Genomic DNA, 13,291 nt, shown 5'->3' with positions numbered 1-13,291 from the left:
ATGATGATATTTATATGCACAGATTTATTCTGTGAGCAAAATTGTCCAATATTAGGCAGGTTCCCAATATAAATTAAGTGGTATTTGACTGGTCATGTGATCTCAAAATGTTCCCCATGTGTTACGTGTTGCATTCATTTCTTGTAAATCTTGAGTTCAAGATCTCGATGTTTGTTTTGGAGAAGCTACTATAGTTTCTGAGGACTAAACTATAGATGAAAACATTGTAAAGTAACAGAAACAGTTGGTTTGCCCTTTTGCTGGGCTTCAAAGGGCCATCTCCTCTGCTTTGATCAAGCGGACTCACGTCGAGATCCCTGTTGCCTCATCCACAGGCTAACTCTGCCACAGATCAATACTGGCTTTCGATTCCAGCGTACAGCGCCGCTGATGGTTTGTTTTCAGATGTAATGAAGCGTCTTAAACAGGATTGTCGGGTTCCTGAGACGACCCTCGGCTGGCTGTCACGGCTCTTATGACAGAAATGATTGATCCAAATCCATGTCTAATGGTTTCTCTGCTTGTTAACACACTGCAGGTCTGAGGTCTGGTGATCCTGATGCTAATATCAACCTGTTATTCTCTCATCTAATCCTCGAGGAGTGGAGTGTGTACCTTCAGCAGCGAATAGAATTGCTCATATAATGACTTGTTTTCAAACAGGTTTCCTGAAAATTCTCACACACACAAACTCATGCATTCATTTAGTCAATGTTGCTGTTTTGGGCTGGATTATCTATCTATCTATCTATCTATCTATCTATCTATCTATCTATCTATCTATCTATCTATCTATCTATCTATCTATCTATCTATCTATCTATCTATCTATCTGTCTATCTGTCTGTCTGTCTGTCTGTCATCTATGTATCTATCTATCTATCTATCTATCTATCTATCTATCTATCTATCTATCTATCTATCTATCTATCTATCTATCTATCTATCTGTCTATCTGTCTTTCTGTCTGTCTGTCTGTCTGTCATCTATGTATCTATCTATCTATCTATCTATCTATCTGTCTATCTGTCTGTCTGTCTGTCTGTCTGTCTGTCATCTATCTATCTATCTATCTATCTATCTATCTATCTATCTATCTATCTGTCTGTCTGTCTGTCTGTCTGTCTGTCTGTCTGTCTATCTATCTATCTATCTATCTATCTATCTATCTGTCTGTCTGTCTATCTATCTGTCTGTCTATCTATCTATCTATCTATCTGTCTGTCTGTCTGTCTGTCTGTCTGTCTGTCTGTCTATCTATCTATCTATCTATCTATCTATCTATCTATCTATCTGTCTGTCTGTCATCTATGTATCTATCTATCTATCTATCTATCTGTCTATCTGTCTATCTGTCTGTCTGTCTGTCTGTCATCTATCTATCTATCTATCTATCTATCTATCTATCTATCTATCTGTCTGTCTGTCTGTCTGTCTGTCTGTCTGTCTGTCTATCTATCTATCTATCTATCTATCTATCTGTCTGTCTGTCTATCTATCTGTCTGTCTATCTATCTATCTATCTATCTATCTATCTATCTATCTGTCTGTCTGTCTGTCTGTCTGTCTGTCTGTCTGTCTATCTATCTATCTATCTATCTATCTATCTATCTGTCTGTCTGTCTATCTATCTGTCTGTCTATCTATCTATCTATCTATCTGTCTGTCTGTCTGTCTGTCTGTCTATCTTCTGCTGTCTGTCTGTATCTCTCTCCATCTATCTATTGATAATTTGTTTTGTTGCATATATTCTAATTCATATTTTAATGTTTTTATTTTTATATTATGTATAAATAAATTTTTAGCATAAATTATATTGATATACATACATATACTACATATATATATATGCTAAAATTATGTATCATTCTTAATATCATTTTATTAATAATAAATAATATAAATATGATATATAGAAATCATTCACCTTATGTTGTTTCAAACTCATATGCTGTATATGGACTATATATATTTGGAGTTTGATGTTTTTCGTCATGATGAAACGCACTCGTATAGAGAGAATCTTCTGAAGATTCCCGTCTTTAGAGTCATTTGAGTCGGTACTATTTCTTAAACATCCATGAGCCAAGCAGATTTAAAGGAGCTTATTCTGTTTTAGCGGACAGTGTGTGTGTTTGTGTCCAAAACTCTACACACTGACCCTTTCTGAAGCCCAAACTTGTTTTCTCATCTGTGTGCATTCATAAAGCATATTCCTTGAAGGAATTTCCTTTCACATCTTATAGACGCAACTCATGCAAGACTCGCTGTTCTGTACTCGAGCTTTCGGTGCTTGTCGGCTCCAATTCTTCTCTGGCCATCTGGTTATGTGTGAAGAAATAAGATTGAGGTCTATTGTCATCTCTGTTCTGCCTCTCTAGTGGCAAAACAAATTGATTGAGCCTTCGTGTGTGTGTGTGTGTGTGTGTGTGGAGACGACGGGTTAAAATCGCCACAGGAGCAGCGGCCTCACATTCTTATATCAATGAGATTCATGTGTTTAGATGTCGATTCGTATGACTGACCTATTTTCTCGGCTCGGTGATCGCAGCGTGATGTTAATGCTGTTTCTCGTATCACTCTATAGCGTTCGGTGTCAGCGGTCACCCCGGGGAGGCCGGCGTATAATCTGAGTGATTGGTGGATGAGAAAAAGATTTCCCGCCGTGAAAGTAAAGCAGAATGAGGAGTGGAGATGAAGCATCTAAATGAGTGTGTGTCCGAGAGCGTCAGGGTTTGATTTGGGGACGTGCAATCAGAGTTTGTCTTTGTCGTGGGATTTTTGTATAATATTTGACAATACCCAGGTTATTTATTTATTTATTTACACTACCATTCAAAAGTTGGGGTCAGTAAGACTTCTGCTCACCAAAACAGTTTTCTATGTGAATATATAGTAAAGTGTAATTTATTCCTGTGATCAAAGCTGAATTTACTCCAGTCTTCAGTGTCACATGATCCTTCAGAATCATTATAATACATTATTAGATGTGCATTAGTTCACTTTTTCTGCAGATTTAGTTCTGGAAGTATTTTTTTTCCATTTATTTCTCCCATAGGGATTTAAAAAAAGTCTTGGTTAAAGCGTTATAAGCCATGAACCGAACCAACCAGCGACCAGGAGAATCACAACATTACAAACTTTGATTTGAAGCAGAAAAGTATTTGAAAATCGGATAAAATTACAAAGACTGTGAACTTAACAGCTTTAGAGAGGGAAAGAACTACAATCCCATGAAGCATTGCGAACAGCATAATCGAATTAAAAATGGAGAAACATAAAACTACTAATTTAAGTAAGATTTTTGTATATATAAAATCAATATTTTTATGCATATATAACCCACATTTCAGTATTTTGAGAGCGTAGGGAGATCGACTCGATTACATCATTCGCAGTACTTCATGGGAGTGGGCGGAGCTAATGAGATATTTTGGTGCATTTTGCTTGTTTCGACTCTGATTGGTGGAATTTTCTGCACAGCATCATGGGTAATGTAGTTTTTCACCATTAATTTTTCAGTTAAACACGATTATTTTAAAAGTAACTTGAAATAACGCAGACGATCGGCTTCAGCAGAAGCAAATACCATCGATTAACAACCTCGTCTCTAACAGTAGAGCTGACTTTAACACTTTATAAATTATTTTTAGTTTCCCTATGGAGAAAATGAATGGAGTTTCTACTTCCAAAACTCGACTGTTGCAATCCATTTTCTGCTCACAAAACATTTCTGATTATTATCAATGTTGAGTTATTATTTTGGAGGAAACCATTTTCAGGATCCTTTGATGAATAGAAAGCTCAAAAGAACAGCATTTATCTGAAATAGAATCTTTTGAAACATTATAAGTGTCTTTACTGTCACTTCCGATCAATTTAATGCATCCTTGCTGAAAAAAAGTATTTATTTCTTTAAAAAAAAATATTGACGCCAAACTTTTAAACATTAGTGCATTATAAATAAGTGTTTGTTCTTGTAATTTTATTTATTTATTTATTGTTGCTGTATTTTTTGGGTGATGGCTTAAGTGGACTGTCAACGGCGCACGAATTTGGCAAAACTCATTTATTGAAATTTCAGCGTGCAATAGAAATCTTTCATAAGACATCATCATCACGCATGTTTGATGTGAAGCGGGTGTGTTGTCAGAGTGTGTGAACCATTTAAACATTTCTGAGAGCAATTCTCCTGCGATATAATCATTCCCTACAGATACAATCAATTACAGCATCACTTTTTTCAAAAGGAGTGTGATCAAAAGCGTTACACGTTTAATAGGCAACTTTAAATGCAACTGCCCCAGAATTTGTTTCTTTGTTGCATGATTATTGTATATTTTACCATATTTTATAAAACCCATTATTTATTCATTAACTTAACTTTATTTATTTCTTTGTTTTTGTATTTTGTAAAATTTTGTTTTGTTTTATTGCCTGTGATAATATAGGCTATATATATACACTATTGTGATTCAAATATGGACAATTCTGAAATATTAATATAGCCGGTACTGATGCTATTTAAAATACACACATGCTAAGTTTTTATTTTAATATTAATGATATTATTATTTATGATCATTATTTATATATGATAAGTAGATAATTTGTTAGCAAAAACAGTATAGAAATATTTCTATAATAAGAAAACACTAAAAGGGTCTGATCATTTGCAGTTTTATGTTATGTTAATAATTGCTTTTTTAATGTTATATGGCCATGATTACCCTTTTATACTTAATAAAAATTCTTTAATTTAATAGAAGCTTTGAGTATTGATATCTTGGCTTAGATAATAATGTGTTGGATAAAAATAAAAATAAAAATAAAATAGGTGGTACTGTCTACAAGATATGAGTTTTGTGCTTAAAACAGAAAACAAATGTCTGTGCTCAGGGCCTGTGGACTCTCCATAGGAAAACCCTCGATCCTAAGAGTCTTTCTGTGTCTCGACCGTCATCACCGCTGATGTGACTCTGATAATGGAGACAAAAGCTGATCTTGCTCACGATTGCCTCCAATTTCGGCTGCCTGAAGAAATTAAAGGTTTAGCATTATCCAGACACTTTCCACCACAGAGATGTCACGGCGCTCGCAGAATCAACCTCCTGAAATGGACCTTTCTGATTGGATGAGTGTGGAACTGTGATTGCACATTTTACTGAATTCTATAGAGAACAACAGTTTCCATTTCTCCATGGGGAAACTGATTTTAAAGGATAACTTATAAACTGTTAAAGTCAGCCCTACTGTGAGCTATGCATAGTTTTAAAATAATCGTTTAAAAGTGGAATTTGTAGTGAAAAACTACATTACCCATGATGCTGTACAGAAAATTCCACCAATCAGAGTCAAAACAAGCAAAATGCACCGTAAGATCTCGTTTGCTCCGCCCACTCCCATAAATACTGAAATGTGGGTTATATATGGATATTTTGCAATAAATGGGTAGTTTTATATTTCTACACCATTTTCAATTCGATTATGCTGTTCGCAATGCATCATGGGATTGTAGTTCTTTCCCTCACTTAAGTTCACAGTCTTTGTCTTTTATATTTTTGTCCAATTTTCAAATACTTTTCAGCTTCAAATGAAAGTTTGTAATTTTGTGATTCTCCTTTGGTTCATATCTTATAACGCTTTAACAAATACTTTAAAAAAAAATCCCTATGGGAGAAATAAATGGAAAAAATACAGTGCATGTATACAATATCACCTACAGGTAGTCTGATTAACATTTTTTTTATTAATAGATGCAGTTATTTATTAAACCTTGAGCATTGACACTCTAGTAAGTGCATTAGAGTTTAATCATTAACTCACTGCCACTTTTGACATTGCTTTATTTGCATCATGTGCATTGATCGTGTTGTGGATATTATTTTATTTTCTCATTTAGTTCTCATTTATTACACATAATTATTTTAGCCCACTTTGACACTAGAGCTTTTCTTTCAGACCCGAGTCTGATTAAACGGCAGTAAATCTATTCAAAACGCTCTATAAATCTTGTAGTAAATACACTGCATTGATGTTTTATGTTGGTTAGATAACATTAGGATGCATTTTCTGAAGATTGAAACAGAAGATTCTGAAATCACAGATTTTCTTTGATTATCTAAGATTATATAGGCTACTGTGTGTAAACTGCACAACATATCATTTTATCTTTGATGTGGTTTCTAAAACATTTTATGAACGTTGTGCTGAGATGTAACCTAACTGCAAGCAAATTTCAAAGTTGTTAAAGCGTTTTGTACTTGCTGGGATTTTCTCATGTTTATTTTTTAATTGGCCGTAAAAGGTTTGTGATAAAAGAGATTGTGCTCTTGCTGGACGTTTGGTCTGTCTGTAAATGTTTGATGTTGAGCTTTTTAAAAAATGATTTTCTGCATTATGAGAACTGCATATAATGCAGACATGGTCCTGTCTTTTCTGTTTAATTGTTTTCGAATTAACATTTCAAAATGGACTGGTTTAAAGACGACCTAATATGCCTTTTCACAAATTCTTGTCTTTTAGGCTCTACTAGAACAGGTTTTCATGCATTATTTTCCCATATTCTCCATTGTTGCGGCTCCTCTCTTCCCAGTCTGTCAGTAACGCTCTGTTTACTTCCTGTCTCTATGAAGCCCCTCCTTCTGAAAAGCACACTGTGCTCTGATTGGTCGACTGGAGCAGTGTGTTGTGATTGGTCGAGCGCTTCGAGTGTGTTTGGGAAATGTCCCGCCCCTTACCATAACCACCAGTTTAACACACAACTAACTAACTCAACCAGGCCCCGCCCCTTTATTCTGCGCATAAATTATTTAAATGAGGAATATTGTGACGTGTTCGTTCCCGGAAGAAACTCAAGACTACAATGGAGGCGTTTCAGGAGTTCATTGACAACCTGTTCACTGTGCAGGATCTATAGCAGATGTACATTGTGCCTATATCAATATGCAATTTTATTCTGATATTTTGTGCATTGTAGGATCTTTTTATATCACATCATGGCAATCAATATGTCCTAACAATCGCCTTTAGTCATGACTATTCACTTTATAACAGCGTCTTGTATTTTATTGCTTAATTCAATCCAGATTTTAATGGCAGGGCCTTTAGAGACTCGACACATGCTGGAGGATTTCACAGCTTCTGTTTGTGAGAAACAACGAGATGCCAATTATTATGTTTTTGCTCTAATTGTTGTATATTTGGAATCGATCATGTTTCTCTCTTGTTAGACTACGTTGTCCATTATAAATACAATTTCTTCAGTCCCTATAGACGGAATTATTTCAGTGTGGCTAATTTGACATATCAATTTAGAGTTGAACAGAAAGAGATTAGCTATTGAATTTTGTGCATGTGTTGCATGTTTGATTTCTCACAAACCTGTCAAGAACATGTCTGGATCATACTTCACCCTATATAATAACAAAAAATTAAAACAATTATTAGCATAATTTTAAATTGCAATACAGTCATGAAGGAAAAGGAGAAAAAAACACTTCTATGAACAATAAATTGCAAGGTTTTAGTCACACCGCCTTCCTCAGCTGTTGCATAACTGCAGTGTTGCAATATAATGATGTTTTTGCAGTAGTGTGTGTGGGATCGTTTCTGTTCTCTTCATGATGTTTCGATGCCTTATGCACATGCCTGTAGTCATTCAGGTGTGAGTATTTATCTGTTAAAAGATGCCGATGCAGTGAGAAGCAGTTTGTCCACGGTGAAAGCAGAATTGCAATGCAACACAATCAGAACATATTTGATTTTTAATGTGCATTTATATTACTTATATATTGCTGTCAAGGGATTACATTTTTAATCAAATTCATCACATGATGTGCCTATTAAGTAATCGAATTAATCGCAAATTAATCCCACATCAATTTTGGCTGAGAAATTACGATAATTTAAAGTCGTTATTGTGTTAGATGAGAAAAGCATTGAATAGATTTTACAAATATCTATATAGAACCCTAGGGTTCTCGACTCAATTTTAAAGAACCCTTAATGCCAAAAAGGAGAATATTTAAGGAGAAATGTCTTAAATCGGTGCATAATACTAAATATTTTCTAGTGATAAAGTATGTTCACAAATAAAGTATGTTTAAAACTAATTAATTAAAACTAAATCCAATGACCTCATGATGGAAACCCTAAAATGTTCAATGAACCCTTCATGCTTCTAGATAGAACCTTTTCTTCTAAAACATAAAAAGAAACATCATATTTGCAATCGTGCTGATATTCATAAGTAAAACGTCACTCTTGCTCGTTTGATATTGCTAAACTAGATTATATAAATATAATTAGACAAAAACACATAAAATGGCTTTTTTTTTGCCCTCATATCTTCAATTTTACTGGCATTTTAACTCGTTGTAATCACGCAGTCAACTTGCATTTAAAGCGTTAATAATTTTAGCAGGTTATTTTCCCGCCAAAATTAATCGCACCAAATTAGTGCGTTAAATCGACAGCCCTAAATTATATATTACTATATGCAGTAATATATTTTCTGGACCAATGCGATTTAATAATAGGAGTTATCAGGGGTGATGTCATATAAATCGGAAAATAAAATAACGAAAATATCTATTTTTTATTATTATTATTTTCTTTCTCTCAATTCAAATGTGATGTAAAAAAAAAAATATATATATATATATATAAAAGAAATCCTGTTTTGATTTGTTGCTGGTTGAGACAAACACTCATATTTACTCAGACGAGAGCTTTTATGGCAGTAATGACAGTTTAATGGAAAAAATCCAGATGCATCACACTAATGAGTTTTAAAGGAAATGCACTTAATTGACATGAAAATTATGAAAAATTCTTGATGGCTCTTTATTTTATTTATGCATTCTTGATGCGTTTCTCTTTGTTTTTTGTGTGTTTTTTCTCGGTGGATCTGAGTTGGGTGGCTGTGAGTCGATGCGGTCCCTTCTGAATTCACTCTTCCTGCTTTGAGAGTGAGGGGAAGAAACGATGGGAGAGGAAAGATCCTTGATCTCAGGGAGTCGGCAAAGCTAATTACTCCTTAAGGGAAGCGGAAAGGGATAAATGGAAAAGCTCAATTAATGCTGGTTGTCATTACCAGTCTATTTGCTCAGGTTGAGGCGTATAAAAGCCCTGGTTATGTGTGTGTAGCAGGTGTAGATGCTCACCCACGATGACATGAGGAACGCTCATTAAACCGAACCTTCTGACGACGGTGACTCAAACACGTCGCACAGTTATAGTTATTCAAGTCGCAATCAAACCATTACGGGCATCAGCGCACAAACTGGCACGATTTGAGTAATGTGATTGTGATGTCAGACGCCACCAGTTGTTTTCCTTCTTCAGAGAGATGAGTGATGTGTAAAGCTCAGAGAGGAATACTAACTAGCTATACAAACACTTCCAAGAGGGTAATTGTGTTGCTCAGAGATTGTTCTGTCATAACTCTGGAGATGTTGACATAATGTAGTTCACAAACCTTTTTAATTCCATAATTTGGTTTTGAGTAAGGAATTATTGACGATGGGCCGTTGAATTATTGACAGCCACAACGCTTGTGTGCATTATTTTTCAATAATTCAACGGCCCATCGTCAATTATTCCGCTTATACTTCGGTTACCACACCTCAAAACATTGTTCAGATTATGTATTGCAAGACATTTTTCAGGTTTTTGTCCTGAAAACGCTCTTGTGTGTAGGACTAATTTATTACGCATCTCATCCCACGCCTTTGCTAATTTTTGTCCTTTGCTAATTCCAAAACATCATTTCAGAGCTAGTAACGGAGGCTTGAGACATTGATAGCAGATTAATGCAGTTTAATAATGCAGTTGAGAGAGAGAGAGAGAGAGAGATTAAGTGTGTGTGAATTACCTGAGTCTGTTCAGCAGCATCTCGACTAATAGTGAAACTGTAAGTTTCTCTGCTTCAAGAACAGCGCTGTTATTTCCTCGCTAGTGAGAAATGTCTTGTAGCTTTTACGTTGCTAAACTATTTTACTGATAAAATCATCAGAGCGGCGCTGACAACACGTTTCTGTGTGAGTGTGTGTCTGTACTGTGTGTGTTTGAGCGGGAGAAAGAGAGTATGTGCTTTCTACACATAATAAAACTTAATTTTGTGGCAAAAACATGGTAATAATGTGTTGTTTTTATCCGATTGTTGGCTATATTTATTTGCGTGGTCAGTGTCGTTGTGTGTTTCGGTTCTTTTGCTGTCGTCGCTGTAAAGACCTTTGAAATAACTTTTGGCGCAGTGATATGGAGCTGTAATGCGGTCAAAACCTGCCTGGACTACTTTAGCCGTGCGTTTCACTGAAAATAATTACACAAGCGTTCAAGCGTTCAACAGCCCCGTATAATAGAATGAAATAGAATGTGAGAAAAAATTTATTTTTGTGCATCAGGAATTTATTTGATTGTAAAAATAACAGATGCAACGTTCCTGGGAAAGTTGATTTTAGTAGGATATTCTGTAAATCTTGTGAGACATTTGTGATTTTTCTCTTTTTGTGGGTTATGGCCGTTATAGACTAATATTTCCTTCTTTCTCTCTTTTTACAGGTTTCATTTATACATGTGGTGGGACATTAAAAGGGAAAAATGGGACCATAGAAAGTCCAGGCTTTCCTCACGGATACCCTAACGGAGCGAACTGCACGTGGGTTATTATAGCCGAGGAGAGGAGCAGAATTCATATAGTTTTTCAGTCCTTCGCTGTGGAGGAAGAATATGACTTTTTATCTTTATATGATGGACATCCTCATCCGGCGAACTTCAGGACGAGGTAAGAGCTGGAGATTATTAAAGCACGGCCATGACATCGAAATGAGAGTTTTGTGGCTTTTAGTGCTGTTATGTACTCTCTACAACTGATTGAATATTTGGAAAATATTAGAGCAAAAATATTGATGACATCATTTCCTGCTCAGGGGCTTATGCAAATTGTCTCTGTAAAGTGAGAACGTCCTTGCCACCTGCTGCGGACTGGGAATAGCAAATAGCAAATGTTGATTCATGGCTGTGACATCGACTAAAGCCGATTGGCTATAAACGGGAAACGGGGAGAATAACGAGCTCTTCCATGAGTTTCGCCTCGACTTCCTGTTTCAATAAGAAATGTGTCCGTGTGTAAGGAAGAATAATGTATCGTCATTCTCACAAAATAAACACAGACAGTGATGGGAAGTGAAAGGGGCTTGTATTTATTTTGCGGAAATGACTGTTTTTAGTTTAAAACTGATTTTTAAATTAATAAGTAGGCATTAAATATTGACATCATCTATTACAAATATTATTCCAGTCTAAACAGATGTTTTCTATGTGAATATACAGTAAAGTGTAATTTATTCCTGTGATCAAAGCTGAATTTTCAGCATCATTACTCCAGTCTTCAGTGTCACATGATCCTTCAGAAATCACTCTAATATGATGATTTGATGCTCAAGAAACATTTATGATTATTATCAATGTTGAAAATAGTCATATTTTTGTGGAAATCATGATAAAAAATAGTTTTTTGTTTGATGACTAGAAAGTTCGATGAACATCATTTATTTCCATTTATGAAATTTTGTTTTTTAAATGTATTATATAGAATAACATTACACTTTTTCACACTTTTGTAACATTATGTCTTCACTGTCACTTTGGATCAATTTAATGCATACTTGCTGAATAAAACGTAATTTATCTTTTATTTTATATCTTATCACAAATGTTTGTATGGTATCCAATAATAATCATAATCATAATCATAAATGTTTTTGAGCATCAAATCATGCATGATTTCTGAAGGATCATGTGACACTGAAGACTAATAATGATGCTGAAAATTCAGCTTTGATCACAGGAATAAATTACACTTTACTATATATTCACATAGAGAACCGCTATTTTAAATTACAAATATATTTCACAATTTTTACTGTATTTTTGATTAAATAAATGCAGCCTCGGTGAGCAGAAGAGACTCTGAAAACTTTTGACAAGTACTGTATATTATATATCAGGTGCTATCTGACATTTTTCCATTATACACTCTTTTTATATACACTGAATGTACATGATCCTGCTTTTTCTGCTTATGTTCAAGTTAATAATTGGGCTTGAAATGTTAATGTTGTTTTTTTTTGTGAAGAAAAAAAAGGAGAGTTTTTGACAAATTATAGAATCCGGTTAATCAGAGAGTTGCTGCATTACTCGTGTCATAACGCAGTGCTTATACAGTATGTGAATTATAGACCTGATTACCAACTCAACATGGGGTCGAAACTCTTCCAAAAGCGTAAAAGCACACAGAATTAACCTACGCTACCTCTCCTCTAATTAAAGGGTAAACCAATTATTGCAACAAAACTCTCCACCAGCCAGGAAAAAAATCAGCAGACACCCCCCCCCCCCCCCACCCCCGCCCCCCAGCTGAAACTCACTCGTGGCAATTATGATGATTGAAAGTATTTATTTTATGCCAATCTGGAATGCACAGACTCCGTATGCAAAACACGACGCTTCATTGGCTAAACAGATTGCAAAAATAAGCGGCGTATTGCGCTAGTGATGTCATTTCCTCAGTTTTGCCTCTGCTAAAATGCCAGAGTTGTCAGAAAAATACATTTCTGCTAAAGTGTTTGTTTTATTCTCAGAAAACCTCCATTTGTGATTTGTTTTCGGCTTCACAGACAGTTTAGAAAGCGGCACAGTATTGATTTACACGCCGGAAAGTGTTTATCTGCAACTCTTCTCTAAGCTCCGCCTCCTTTGTTACGATTGCTCTATATAGTGATGAATTAGAGTTTTTTTGGTTGGTAAAATGGTTTCAGTATGTTGCTTATATGGCCCGTGAAGCGTTTTATCTGTGTTTTCCTTTAGAGAAATAGTTAAATGCCGCTGATTAAAATCTGCTAACTGTGAATCTGAATGAGCAAACGCTCCCAGAAGACAAAAGCCTCATTTGATGACGATTGCAACTGATAACTTTAGCACACGTGCTTACAATGTCATTCTGAACTCTTTAGTTGCTGACCTAAATGAAATACTTTATTTTACCTTGTAGCACATGCGGGAAAAATACTTGTTTTCCATTAAAAAGATCTAAACATTCTTCAGATCAAGATACATTTACTTGAGAAGCGAAACTCCTTAAGATATTATGTCTTGTTGTTTGCTGAAAAATTGATCAAAATGAAGTTTATGCTTGAAAGAACGAGGTCAGAAAAATAATCTTGTTTTCCCTTTGAATTGAGTTTATTTTTTTAGAAATGTTGCTCCTGTTTTAAGTTGCTTTTTC

The 13,291-nt window shown here is 35.1% G+C and overlaps 1 protein-coding gene across 1 annotated transcript in view; it reads left to right on the top strand.

Annotated features, from left to right (window-relative positions):
• csmd3a (CUB and Sushi multiple domains 3a) overlaps nucleotides 1-13,291 on the top strand; it is a 332,667-nt gene that overhangs the window by 11,008 nt on the left and 308,368 nt on the right. The window contains exon 2 of the mRNA XM_084089625.1: nucleotides 10,567-10,789. Within this exon, the coding sequence (XP_083945751.1) occupies nucleotides 10,567-10,789 (223 nt within the window). The remainder of the gene's footprint in view (nucleotides 1-10,566; nucleotides 10,790-13,291) is intronic.

The sequence above is a fragment of the Abramis brama genome, assembly GCF_963993115.1.
Source record: "Abramis brama genome assembly, chromosome: 17".
Taxonomy (NCBI): Eukaryota; Metazoa; Chordata; class Actinopteri; order Cypriniformes; family Leuciscidae; genus Abramis; species Abramis brama.
This window is presented reverse-complemented; position numbering and strand designations above follow the sequence as displayed.